General features: G+C 38.9%; 1 protein-coding gene and 2 long non-coding RNA genes across 4 annotated transcripts; 1 reads left to right on the top strand and 2 right to left on the bottom strand.

Moving 5' to 3' along the window:
- The first annotated feature begins 4384 nt into the window (after nucleotides 1–4384).
- On the top strand, nucleotides 4385–7524 carry LOC134863854 (uncharacterized). 2 transcript variants are annotated; one of them, XM_063882597.1, is made up of 6 exons: nucleotides 4385–4539; nucleotides 5315–6013; nucleotides 6264–6309; nucleotides 6402–6493; nucleotides 6841–6951; nucleotides 7284–7524. In XM_063882597.1, exons 2-6 carry the CDS (start codon nucleotides 5403–5405, stop codon nucleotides 7486–7488), a joined length of 1065 nt encoding a protein of 354 aa, XP_063738667.1. In that variant the 5' UTR covers nucleotides 4385–4539; nucleotides 5315–5402; the 3' UTR covers nucleotides 7489–7524. The 2 variants fall into 2 exon arrangements, with proteins under 2 accessions (XP_063738667.1, XP_063738668.1); XM_063882598.1 differs by having other exon boundaries at nucleotides 7425–7494.
- Nucleotides 7525–7732: 208 nt separating this feature from the next.
- LOC134863516 (uncharacterized) lies at nucleotides 7733–9409 on the bottom strand. The gene is made up of 4 exons (XR_010165674.1): nucleotides 9322–9409; nucleotides 9077–9205; nucleotides 8871–8982; nucleotides 7733–8754 (listed from the first exon to the last, which is right to left on the bottom strand). It is a non-coding gene; the product is annotated as an uncharacterized LOC134863516 (long non-coding RNA).
- Nucleotides 9410–9881: 472 nt separating this feature from the next.
- Nucleotides 9882–10388, bottom strand: LOC134863515 (uncharacterized). Its single transcript, XR_010165673.1, has 3 exons — nucleotides 10308–10388; nucleotides 10032–10189; nucleotides 9882–9949 (listed from the first exon to the last, which is right to left on the bottom strand). It is a non-coding gene; the product is annotated as an uncharacterized LOC134863515 (long non-coding RNA).
- Nucleotides 10389–12092: the final 1704 nt, after the last annotated feature.

Here is a 12092-nt window from a genome sequence, read left to right as displayed (position 1 = left end):
TTCCGTCTACAACGCCTCTAATTCTATATCTTTCTAATTATTTTATCTAGTGTCTAGCCCTCCTAATTACCTTTTCATTTGATTGTGTCTAAATAGTTCATTGTAAGAGGTAGACACAATATTATTAGCACCTCGCAAAATACGACTTTAAAGATGTAATAGCCACCACAGCAACAAAAACGGAACATGGCAATTAGCAACCTTTACAGCTATAAAAGACGTTTAGCAATCACTGCTGTGATATTGGTCTTTTCAAATCACCTTGAGGCAATGCACAAAGCTATAAAAGGGCAAATGATCAGTGTCTATATTATAGTTACATTAGTTAAGAATATCTTCTCCAGTAATGACGGATAATGTCAGGGGAGAGGGGTCTGACTTTCAAGCAGCGGTTTTCATTCGCATCTGTCTTCCAACTGCCACAAATTGGACAGCGGGCATCATTTGTGAAACAAATTACTGGAATATACTTATCTTAAATGAGGTTTACACATATATTCCAGGAAAGAAGCAAATACAAACCACCTACATGTTTTCCTTGCACTGTCCTCAGTAGCATTTATAAGAATAATTGCACCATTTAATTTAATGTTTTTCATTTCCTTTGTAGAGCATTGCTGTGAATACTTTCATACTTGGCAATAGAAACCACCAGCCTCTAAATAAGAGTTTTGCCCTTGGACAGTTCTTTTATACCATTTGATCAGAAGCATTCACGCATTTTCATTAATGTTCTTGCACTGTTTGTGTTCATTTCCTCCTTTACCTTTCTTGTCTTAAAGGCACTCCAAGAAAACATTAGTGTATGCTATTAGTCACAAATTGATTGTGTGTGAGAGAGAAATGGTTCATGACTAAGAATGATTCATCATAATTGTGTTAAAGGTGAATTATTGATGGATGCACACAATTGTGTAAATTGCATTACTGTATTTATTTACTGTATTAAATAGTGTTAGAGAACGCCTCTCTGAAGGTTGTTTATCAATGAAGGTGTATTATTCTCTAATTTATTTATGTAAATTAAAAATGAACATTTCCAGATATACATCTCCAGGGGAAAAAACACTTAAATCTTTATCTCTACATGGTAGCCATTCCAGTGTTTGTTGAATTTCAACACAAAGTGTCAGTAGTTTATAGAATACAATACAAATAAAATAATAATAATAATTTTACTCAAAGACATGTCTCTACGTAATAAAACAACAGAACATGATAATGCTGAGGTGGTCTCTTTCTTCCAACTACTTCCAACGAATGATATAGTCTTGTAGGGGTCCTTCTCTATGAACTGCTCTAGGAAAAAGCTGTTCTCCAGTTTGTTAGCGTGTGTTTTGGAAATGGCCCTAGTGTGTGGTGTATCTGAAGATTCTGCTGGCCTATATTTTGAAGTTTAAATGCAATCGACTGAAATAAAAAGCTAACTTTATGCTATAAACCTACTACCTTAGGGTTGCGTGTCTTCACATCACCACAATCAAGCTAAAGGAGGATTTGTGTTGGCGTGATGAAGTTGAGTAGTTTATTTAGTCAATTGTTTGCAACCGCTGTTTTCATGACACATACCATAGAAGCTTCGGACAACAAGTTGAGTATTTACTAATGTATTTAATGTTGTTGAACAAAACGTGACAATCTCGTAAGCTTGTGTTAACCACAGACCTAATATCAGGCGTCTAACCGCAAACATGTTTAGAAATCTGTTGAGACGAGGGGACTGGAAGTGGTAAAATGCTATGTCTGTTTCGTCTATTAGGACACATTACACCTCTCTATGCAACTTTGATTCTTCAACTTTTCAAACACACTGGTTATTTGTGGTTTACCACCCCCTTTACTCCTTACCTCCAACAGTATTATTCAGTGCTGTCATGTCTCCAATTCCTAAGCGTAATGGCTTGTCTGCACATATCGTTAAATGGTGATTTAGAGAAAGTAGCTCTATATTGATTTACACAATAGTAAGAGATGGGTAGGTTGGGATAGGGTTAGAAAAGAGAGAATTACAATCTAAGAGTTTAATTTCCGTCACACCTGTGAATACTTTACTGAAACTAAAAGAAAAAAGGCATATATGAAGTGGATTTTAATCACAAGACCAGAAAATATTAAACCCTGTCATCTCTCTTTTATAACCACAAAATGCTGTGTGTGGATGTTTGTTGCATGGTGTACATATTTCATGCCCAAACAGACATTGCATTGCACCTATCTGCATGAACACTGAATAAATTGTCACTCTGCAGCATGGCATAAAAATGGCTTCATTACCAGAGACAGAAGAGCAATATAACTCATTTGCATGCATTCAAACAGGGCACTGACTCCGGATTTGTTCCTCCACAAAATGTAGACTAAAATAGCCCTTTGTATTATTCCCACTAATTCTCATTTGAGCTCATTGCCACTGACACATTGCTAATTAAAAAAAAACAAGAGTGAGAGTCTACGGCGGCTGTGAGGCAGTACTCTGAGCATAGTGGTCGTCGCGAAACTTAATTGAAAATCGCAAATGTCAAGGATTCACAAGGATCATTCGTTGTCATCATGCAACACACTGTAACACAATAGAAATGTGCTTAATTAATTATGCTACACACGATGAAAAATGACTGAACAATATTGAAATGCATTCCTGAAGTCCACTTTTGTGAAAGGGGCCCTTTAATGCTCATTTTCAGGTTTATATTTGTATTTTCTGCTTTTACTATGCCATGTCTACAGCACCTCTTTTCACCGTTTGTCTTAAACCAGGCATTGATTGGTTAGCTGGCCATCTCTTTGTCAATTTGTCAACTGCTTAGAGATGTCTTAAAAATGTCCGCCCCCTTAGCATATCACAAACAATGTGCTGGAGTGCTGGCAAATAGAAGCACAAGTGTTACTTAGTGATGTCACCACAGGGATTTAAGCCTTTGCATTACATTTACATGAACAAACAAAAAACTATATAACGCTCAACACAAAAAGCATAACAGGGCCTGTTTAAATTGCAACAGGAGGAATGTCAAACAAAGAAATATGTGGAAAACCATGGCCAGATGATAAGGTTTATATCACTTCATTATAAAATCATTCCATCTAAATCAGGGGAATATAGGCTATGAACTTTGACGTTTGAGCGGAAAGCTTCAATGAAGCAAATGTCTTTAACGTGTCCTAGCAGGCTTCTCCTTTCTTAACCATCTTCCCTCTCCTCATTATCGGGCACTCCTCCCTCTGTTGTGTTTGGCTTGGTAGGTCTGGCTCACAGGCCGGGTAGTCGGAAGATGCTATTGGTGGTCATCAGTGTTGAGCAAGTTACCTCCAAAATGTAATACAGTACATATTACTTATTACTGTATTTTTTAAAGTAATAAGGTACATTACTTATTACTGTCTCTGAACTGTTATGCGTTACACTACTTTTGCGTTACTTTGAGTTACTTTCACCAAAATAACCGCAAAAGTAGAGCTTTAAACGCTAAAATGTAGTTTATTGCAGCTCATTAATTAAAGCTATCTATCTATCTATCTATCTATCTATCTATCTATCTATTTGGCAATAGATGCTGAACATTAGAAAAAATAGCTAGAGATTAAACTCATGCTCCATTAAACTGGTCTAAATAACATGTGATACCGGTAACATGACGTCTCTGTGTGTTATTAATAACATGTTAGTGGAGCCTCATCACGGCCCTGTAAGCTGCTGTATATGAACGAGTCTCTATGGCAACTTTAGCTCACCTTGTCATCGGTGTGTTAACGGGGATTTGGCTCCACAGCTGACAGATGCTGCATATCTTCAACACTCCGCCACGAGTCTTTGAACTTCTCGGGGTTCAAGCAACATAGCAGACCCAGAGAAAGTTACTGTAGTGCCCTACTAATTTCTGTTTACATTTTCATTTATTCGTTAAGTTTTCATATTTCCTATGTTTTAGAAGTCCTTGAACTTTTCATTTGTATTGGTTGGTAGAGGTGTCAGTTATATAGCGAACAAATCAGAGTTCAGTGTTCTAACCTACCGGGTTTAAGAAGACGGGGTCTTAGGTTGGAGAAGCCCGAAAAGGAGTGAGAGGCAAAGTCCGGAGAAGTTATGACCGGAGGAAAACGTCGTTATTTATTTTGCGGTTACCAATGATAAAATAAGATATAATTACTGTTGTGTGTTCGAGTGCCTGGGAGAAGAATGTGGAACCCATTTGGTGACAAACTCACAAGACTATGCAAAACTGCGAGACTGTATGCTAGGGTGACCAAACGTCCTCTTTTGCCCGGACATGTCCTCTTTTTACGTCCTGTCCGGAGCGTCCGGGGGGGGGTTTTATAAATTCAGTTTTTCAAAATTCGACATGTAAAAAAAATTCAACATCTCAAAAAATTCAGTGTAAAAAGAACCGGACTCAACATCCGGGTAACCAGGGAGAAGCAATCGACCCCTGTCTCAATTCATCCAAATGCAGCCAATCAAGTTACGCACCATTGGTCATGTGACACCAACACAGGTAGGACAGATCAGCCATGTCTACCAACGCGGGAGACGGTGCTTCTGTGAGTGAGTTTACTTTATTTGCCATTTGTGTTCGTAAAATTGAGTAATAGATATTACTCGACACGTTGCACATTAACCGGATGTATTGAATAATATCTACACTTAACTTTTAATGAGTTGGCGCCGCATTCGTGAAAACTGCGTTAGTAACCAGTTAACGGTATGTGAGCATGGTTTACTCTTGGTTGAGGCAGCGAGTATGACGACTGACAGTGCATTAAACCGTGACAGTGTTAACCTGTGACAGCATATCGTGGTTGCTGTAAGTCAGTGATGGCAGCTGTTGACAAACAGCTACAAGCAACAAATGTTGCTTGTAATGTATGAAACAAACCAGTCTATAACCACCACTCCTCCTATTAAGCTGGCCTACTCTTACTGCTTTACCTGTATATGGCCCAGCCTGCTCACCAGAAGCTGCACAAATATCCCATTTTCCATATTTTCCCATACTATAAATGAAGAAAGGAAGAGCTCAAAGAACAGAATGCACATATGTCCAGGAGACTTTACTCTGTCCTTAGGACGTGAGCAAGGGAGGATCGGATGGTGGCAGCAGGGTCTCTCCCCTTCATAACTGATCGTCTCTTTCACGCTATGGTATAACAGGAGTTATTGTGCAATCATTGTCATGCAGGCATCGGTTTTTGAACTTATAAAGTATCTGATGAAGCAGTTGTTATTACACAATTGCACTTTGCAAACATCAGGTGTTACAGTCATGGATTTGCTTTTCTATTGTTAATTTTCTATTTTGTTTGTTTTCTCTCCCAGGAACAACTGCTTAATCATCTTTTAGAAAGATTTCGCTCTCGACGCATGGCTGAGTCTGATCTCTCGATTAGAACATATTCTGGGACGCATGCCTCTGGACCTGGACTTCTTAGAGTTCACTTGCACACAAGAACTTGTGTTTTTAAATGCTGTGTCCAGTCAAGTAACTGTTTGTCCAGCTATTTTAGATGCACTGACACAGCTACACAGTCTCATCAACTTGGAAAAACACAAAAGGAAGCAACACATTGCAGTTGTGCAGTTTGAGCAAGGACCAGCTGGGCGACAGCGGATGACCATATCCTCAGACTACCTTAGCAAACTTCTGGAACTTAATTTGTCTGTTCCGTGTATTGCTAAACTCTTGGGGGTGTCCAGACGTACAGTATACCGACGCATGGCTGAGTCTGATCTCTCAGTAAAGGCACTCTACAGCCCTATGACAGATGAAGAGTTAGATGAGTGTGTGAGAGAGATTAAATCTAGGCAGCCTAACTCTGGATATCGCATGATGAAGGCCCTTCTGCAAGCCAGAGGACTGAGGGTGCAGTATAACCGTGTCAGAGCATCCATGCACCGTGTTGACACAATTAGTGTCATAAATCGAATGCTCCATGTAGGGTGTGTAGCTAGACGGACCTACTCAGTACCAGGACCCCAGTCTTTGATGCACATTGATACGAACCATAAATTGATTCGGTAAATTCATATTAAGCAATCTTTTTGACGAAATGTATTAGTTTAAAGTGTGTTTTTAAAGTATTAAGTTGTTATCAGTGTCCACATATTTTTATACTGCTTCTATGTTACTGTATATGCACCGTAACAGCTAACCTCTAACTGTAAAATGACGCACACCTTGTGAATTACATTCAGCAACTGTGTTGAACTTTTTTTTGGTTTTACTTGCAGGATGTTCAGTTGACAAATTCATTTTTCAATCTTTCAGCTACAACATTGTTGTCTTTGGAGGCATTGATGGGTTTTCTCGCAAGGTTAGCACAATTGTTTGGACAAAGTACACATATTTCTATAATTATTAAATACTTGAGTGCCTAATAGACATGTAATTGTATTTGTGCTGCAGATACTACATCTTGGTGCAGCCTCAAACAACATGGCCTCAACCACCCTGGCATTCTTCCAGGAATCTGTCGACAAGTTTGGTGTTCCTCTCAGGTGAATGCATATTATAAACTAGGAGATTTTACACTATAACAGTAGCGACAGTATAGCTCTGTCTGGGAGATGAGTTGTATGATGGGAAAAATTCCAGGTCAAAGATAAGCATTGTTCATTACACTTATGTGGCTACATGAAGCCGATATGTATTATCCCTGTTTCCTACCTTTTAGTTGGAGAGATTGGGAATGGGGAAATGGAATGATTAAAAATGTTTTACATTTTATTTTCAGAATTTTACTCCCAGATGCTTCAACCACTCTCAATGCACATTTGTATGAACTAGCGATTAACTGTAACCAACTTTTCATATGATCTTTGAAAGGGTTTTGTGTCTCCTTTAGGGTACGTGGAGATCAAGGCGTGGAAAACGTTGACGTTGCACGCTTCATGTTTACAGTCCGTGGCACTGGAAGGAGCAGCTTTATATCTGGCAAGAGTGTTCACAACCAACGGTTTGTTCAATAGAATAGATACTGCTAATTGGAAGTTGCCCCCTCACTGATACCATGTAGTGGTACTATGTGCGCATACAGCTGCTAGTAAGAGGACCATGATGTACTATTATTTGTCACATTTGCATAAGGTGTAATAACATGCAGTATGTATGAAACAAGATCTAATTCCAAATATAGTGGGTTATGCATAAATAAAGAAGAAATTCAAAGGCAGAGTTTTAGCTATTAAATAAGTTGGGTATTTACATTTTAATTGTTGTGCACTAATTTTGGATTTGAAAAATACATTTGTAAATATTATTTGTTTTGAATTAAAATGAAACATTGAGCGGCTGTGGAGAGACCTGTGGACAGCTGTTCATTGCATCTATTATGATGTCCTGCACTACCTTGAAGAAGAGGGCTTCCTCACCATCGGCAATCAAATACACCTCTTCTGCTGCCACTTTGTTTTCCTCCCACGCCTGCAGGATGACTTGGATATATTCCGGAATGGTTGGGACAACCATCCGCTCAGAACAGAGAGCAACATGACCCCCAACCAGCTGTGGGAGCTGGGTCGCAGACATTACCCAGTTCAAGGACCAGATATTGCAGAGGCACGTACAAATATGTGATTTGAATGAATCATTTGGTTTTCATGTTTAAGCTGTTGAATTTGAAGCTAAGAACACATAGTATTTTAAAGTGTGCCTGTTACTGCATACAATTTAAAATGCTCTCTATTTGTAGGGCATTGATATTCCTGACATTGAGTGGGAAAACAGTGGACTACTTTGTGATGTCCACTTCAGCGTCGTCGTTCCACACACAGCATGCCCACTGACCGATGGACAACTGACAGCTTTAAGAGCTGCAGTTCAGCCAAGAGCTGCATCCCAGTCCAATGGCAGTGAGATTTACATTGCCGCTGTTCAGTTTTGCGAGCAATTTCTTGATCTCTGAAAAGAACTGATCAGATAGACTTAAGTTTTGAGTTATGTGTTGAGGTTTTAATGTTTTTGCAGACTTTCGTTCCTTTCAGTTCCATCAGTCAAAAGTACAGTTAAGTGCACTTTAAACTCCTGCAGATTGTTACAAGGAATACATTAAGCTGCCAATCATAACCTGCATGTAATGTAACATGCCACATTTTTCTATGAAAACTGAGCTTGAGATGTTTTGAAATACTAAAAAATGTCAACTGTGTCTCCCCAGTACATGGTTTGAAAAATGTGGGTTTCAGTTCTACAAATACAATAACTCCATACTGTCAGATGAATCTGAACACTTGACTGCTAATAAGAAAAACATCAACATTTTATTAAACGATCTTAATAAATTTCAACTATGTAGCACTGTGAAAATGGAATGAGTGTAAATCCACCTCTTAAAAACTGTATTTTCAACATCAGATGTGTCAAACCAGAGTAAGGCATGGTGTGAAATATGTGGGTTACAGTTTAAGTTACAGTTCTACAAATTACAACAATTCCATACTGTCAGGTGAATCTGAACACTTGACAGCTAACAAAGATAAAAATATCTACATTTTACTTGAACAATCTTGTCTGGCAAGTGTAAATACAGGCCCAGATGTCACTCAGACAAGACCAAATCCTGTATGGCAAGTGCAAATACATGCCAGGATGTCATGTTTAAAAGACGTGCAGTCCTTGTAATGCCCTAGGATGCGCAAGGTCTCAAAGCAGGTGGAGGCTGTGAGGTATCTTCCCTCGACGACTTCCAGAGAGAGACTCAGTGGTAGGACCTCCCATCCGGTCCAGAATTTGACCAGGTTGGTCAATTCAGTTGGTGTTGCTATGGAGTAGATTTAAATGGATGATGATTAGTCATCAGGATAAATAGCCAACTATGGCACTAACAGTTTACATTGAATAGAAGATTAGTCAAACCCTTGAGACAAGTAAACCTACCATTAGCTATGAACTGTCGTAGATACCCTGACATGCGGCATTTGGTTTCAACTGAACAGTCCTCATCATCGTTGTCATCCTCACGAGGCCATGTGATGCGCTGAAGAAGTACCTGCATTGAAAAAATAGCATGAGAAAGACTGATCATTTTGGATTCTATTGCAGACAGTAATAGACAAAGACACGTTTCTCAATCTTTGACTCACTGCGTGTATCAATAGCTTTTCAAAAAGCCACCTCCTGTTGTTGTCAGTTAGGGAAGGGAGGTCCCACGCATAGGCCAAGTCCTGGACACTTTGTTTATCCTTATCTGACATTGTGGATCCCCCCTCAAGCTTCAAGACAATAAGCCACACAAATGTCATTCATAAAGGACAATGGATACAATAAAAGGGTGCCACATTGTACATAACATATTACTGAAAGAAAAACCTTTTTTAATCAAACATACAAGCCTGATGGTTTCTCTAATGTCCAGATCTGGACAGTCCTCAAGTGTCACTGTTGCAGTTTTGGGACTACCAAGCAAGACATGATTAACAGCAGGCTGAGTCCCTGCAGGCATGGTCCTCCATGAAGAAAGGAGTGGCCTATCATTCTACCCGCCACCATGAACATGTCACTTTCCACGAGAAAGTGAGAGGCTAAGGGAACTAAATGGCCAGGCTCTCCTTCAAAAAGCCGTGTATAACTTGAATTTGCTGTCAAGATATCAAAAATATTTATTAAGAACAACAAAGAAAAGTAATAGGCCTCTTTCCAGAGTACAAAAATCAATGTGAGAGTGAATAGTGAATACTGAAAATGCATTTCAGTTTTGTGATGGACTGTGAACCCTAGATATCATCAATACAGGCATTTTACATTTAGAAGAACCCTTTGAACATTCAGGATAAAGCAAACCTATCAAAATACCATAAACCTTTCTGGACAGAATAGTAAAAAATATGGTAATACAGTTTGCATTTGGAAGTATTCTATTACATACATACCAAAATTGATGCAAAAGCCTGACCTCAGCTTCTCCATGCATGTGGAGAAAAAGAACCTAGTTACACCATGTCCAATAGCAGTATCTCCTGTAAAACAATGTAAAGTTTGACAGAATAAAGTAAATACTTAAGTTAGTTCTGGACAACTGCAACTTGTAACTGGAGCTACCTTCAAGTCTGCAATTCAGGGGTCGTCCCCACTCCACATTAGGTCGCTTATAGAAGGAGACAAGTACCATGTCCTGCTCAGCAGGGCTTTCTCTTATGTCCATGCTGAGAAGTAAGGGACTCTTTGCTTCATGAATACGTCGAAAACTGCGGCGCCACCTCATTAAAAGTTAAGTGTAGATATTATTCAATAAATCCGGTTAATGTGCAACGTGTCGAGTAATATCTATTACTCAATTTTACGAACACAAATGGCAAATAAAGTAAACTCACTCACCGAAGCACCATCTCCCGAGTTGGTAGACATGGCTGATCTGTCCTACCTGTGTTGGTGTCACATGACCAATGGTGCGTAACTTGATTGGCTGCCGTTGGATGAATTGAGACAGGGATCGATTGCTTCTCCCTGGTTACCCGGATGTTGAGTCTGGTTCTTTTTACACAGAATTTTTTGATGTTGAATTTTTTCACACTGAATTTTTTGATGTTGATTTTTTCACACTGAATTTTTTGATGTTGAATTTTTTACTGAATTTTTGATATGTTGAATTTTTTTTACATGTCAAATTTTGAAAAACTGAATATTTTTGACATAGATTTTTTTAACACTGAATTCATTTTAACATTGAAAAAAAAAGAGGCGAAAAAAAAACCCGGTGCTAGAAATTTGATGGTTTTTAAAATTCAACGTCTAATTTTGATGCAGAAAAACTTCAGTATTAGAAATTCATATTCAATCTATCTTCATCGTTTTGCCATAGGTGCTCCAGGAAAAACACAAGGCGAAAAGATAATAAAACAAAAATGTTGCAAGAGTTCATGGAACATAGAGGCAACCACATGCGTCCCCATTACAGAATCTCTACTAGTGGTGCTAGATGAAACGTCAGGGGATCCCCAAAATAATTAGGGTTCTTCCTCTGGGTGTGTACTCTATTTAGGAATGTTCTTAATGGGTGAAAGGACTAAGACAAGTTAAATTGCTGTCATTATATGAGCTGGTTGAATTCTCCAAATTATAAAGAAAACCTTCAATGTGTTCTTTTTTGTCTGCTTGAGCATAGTGCACACTAAACCATTTGATACCAAAGGGAGGGAGATAAGGCAACCCACAATTCTGACTGCCAATAACATCCTGTTTTGTAAATTGTATTTATATTAGAAACTCTCCATTTACGCAATCCTCCAACAGCTTAAGCCGGCAATTGCTTTCATGGCAGAGGCACACTCGGATACAGTGGTGTGGTGAAAAAAAAAGACATATTGAAAAATAATTGAGGACAGAGGGTGAGGGCAAAGGATAGCAGGGATCTTCCTGGAAGTATTGGAAGTGTGAGGCTGAAGCTGAGGTCAACTTGGCTTCCGTTTGCTCTCTTTCTGAACTGGTACTGCAGTGGTACAAAAGAGCAAGACGGCTAATTCCATCAATTTTTAAACGGTACTATTTCACCGTCATGGAACATACTACAGTAAAATGGTAAAATAATATTTTTTAAAACTTGTTTTACTGGAAATATCAAAATCCCTTTTTTTTTTTACAATTACAGTTCATTCTAGAGCTCTTGACATGGTTGCCATTGATTTGCCAGGTGAGTTATTTCAGTTAGATGTGCCCTCCTAATCTGAAAAGAGTTTTCTGCACAGCCAGGTTCTTTCAGCCAGTAACTTGATGAGCTAATCTCCATCCGCAGGGTTCCCTCCAGGTTTGCAGCATTCAACAAGGCAAAACCAGTACTCCCACAGTCCCATTTCCCTGCTTCCCGCTAAGCTGCACTTATTCCCATGTGCTGCTATTGTGGTATTATTGGGCCATATAAATAGCTTATTATAGAACATTAAAATGCCAGTGTTCTCACAATTTTTCAGTGTTTCCTTTTTTTTATTTTGAACAGGGTTCACATCCTGTGCTATGTGTTTTTACTTCCTGTATCTGTTGATTACCTGATTATGTTCACATGGTACCTTTGTGTCTAGCCTTCCCACCCCACTGCCTGATTACCTGCAATTAAATGTATTTTTCTGTTCAAACCTTGTACGTCATGCATTTGGATCTACCCTGCTT

The sequence above is a fragment of the Eleginops maclovinus genome, chromosome 4 (genome assembly GCF_036324505.1).
Source record: "Eleginops maclovinus isolate JMC-PN-2008 ecotype Puerto Natales chromosome 4, JC_Emac_rtc_rv5, whole genome shotgun sequence".
NCBI classification, from domain to species: Eukaryota; Metazoa; Chordata; class Actinopteri; order Perciformes; family Eleginopidae; genus Eleginops; species Eleginops maclovinus.
The sequence above is the reverse complement of the archived record's forward strand: the minus strand, read 5'-3'. Positions and strand labels throughout refer to the sequence as shown.

Coding starts and splice junctions, on each gene's coding strand:
- LOC134863854 (XM_063882597.1), top strand. CDS start 5,403: ATGCCTCTGGACCTGGACTTCTTAGAGTTCACTTGCACACAAGAACTT. Junction 6,014..6,263: donor ACGAACCATAAATTGATTCG/GTAAATTCATAT, acceptor TCAATCTTTCAG/CTACAACATTGTTGTCTTTG. Junction 6,952..7,283: donor AAGAGTGTTCACAACCAACG/GTTTGTTCAATA, acceptor TGAAACATTGAG/CGGCTGTGGAGAGACCTGTG.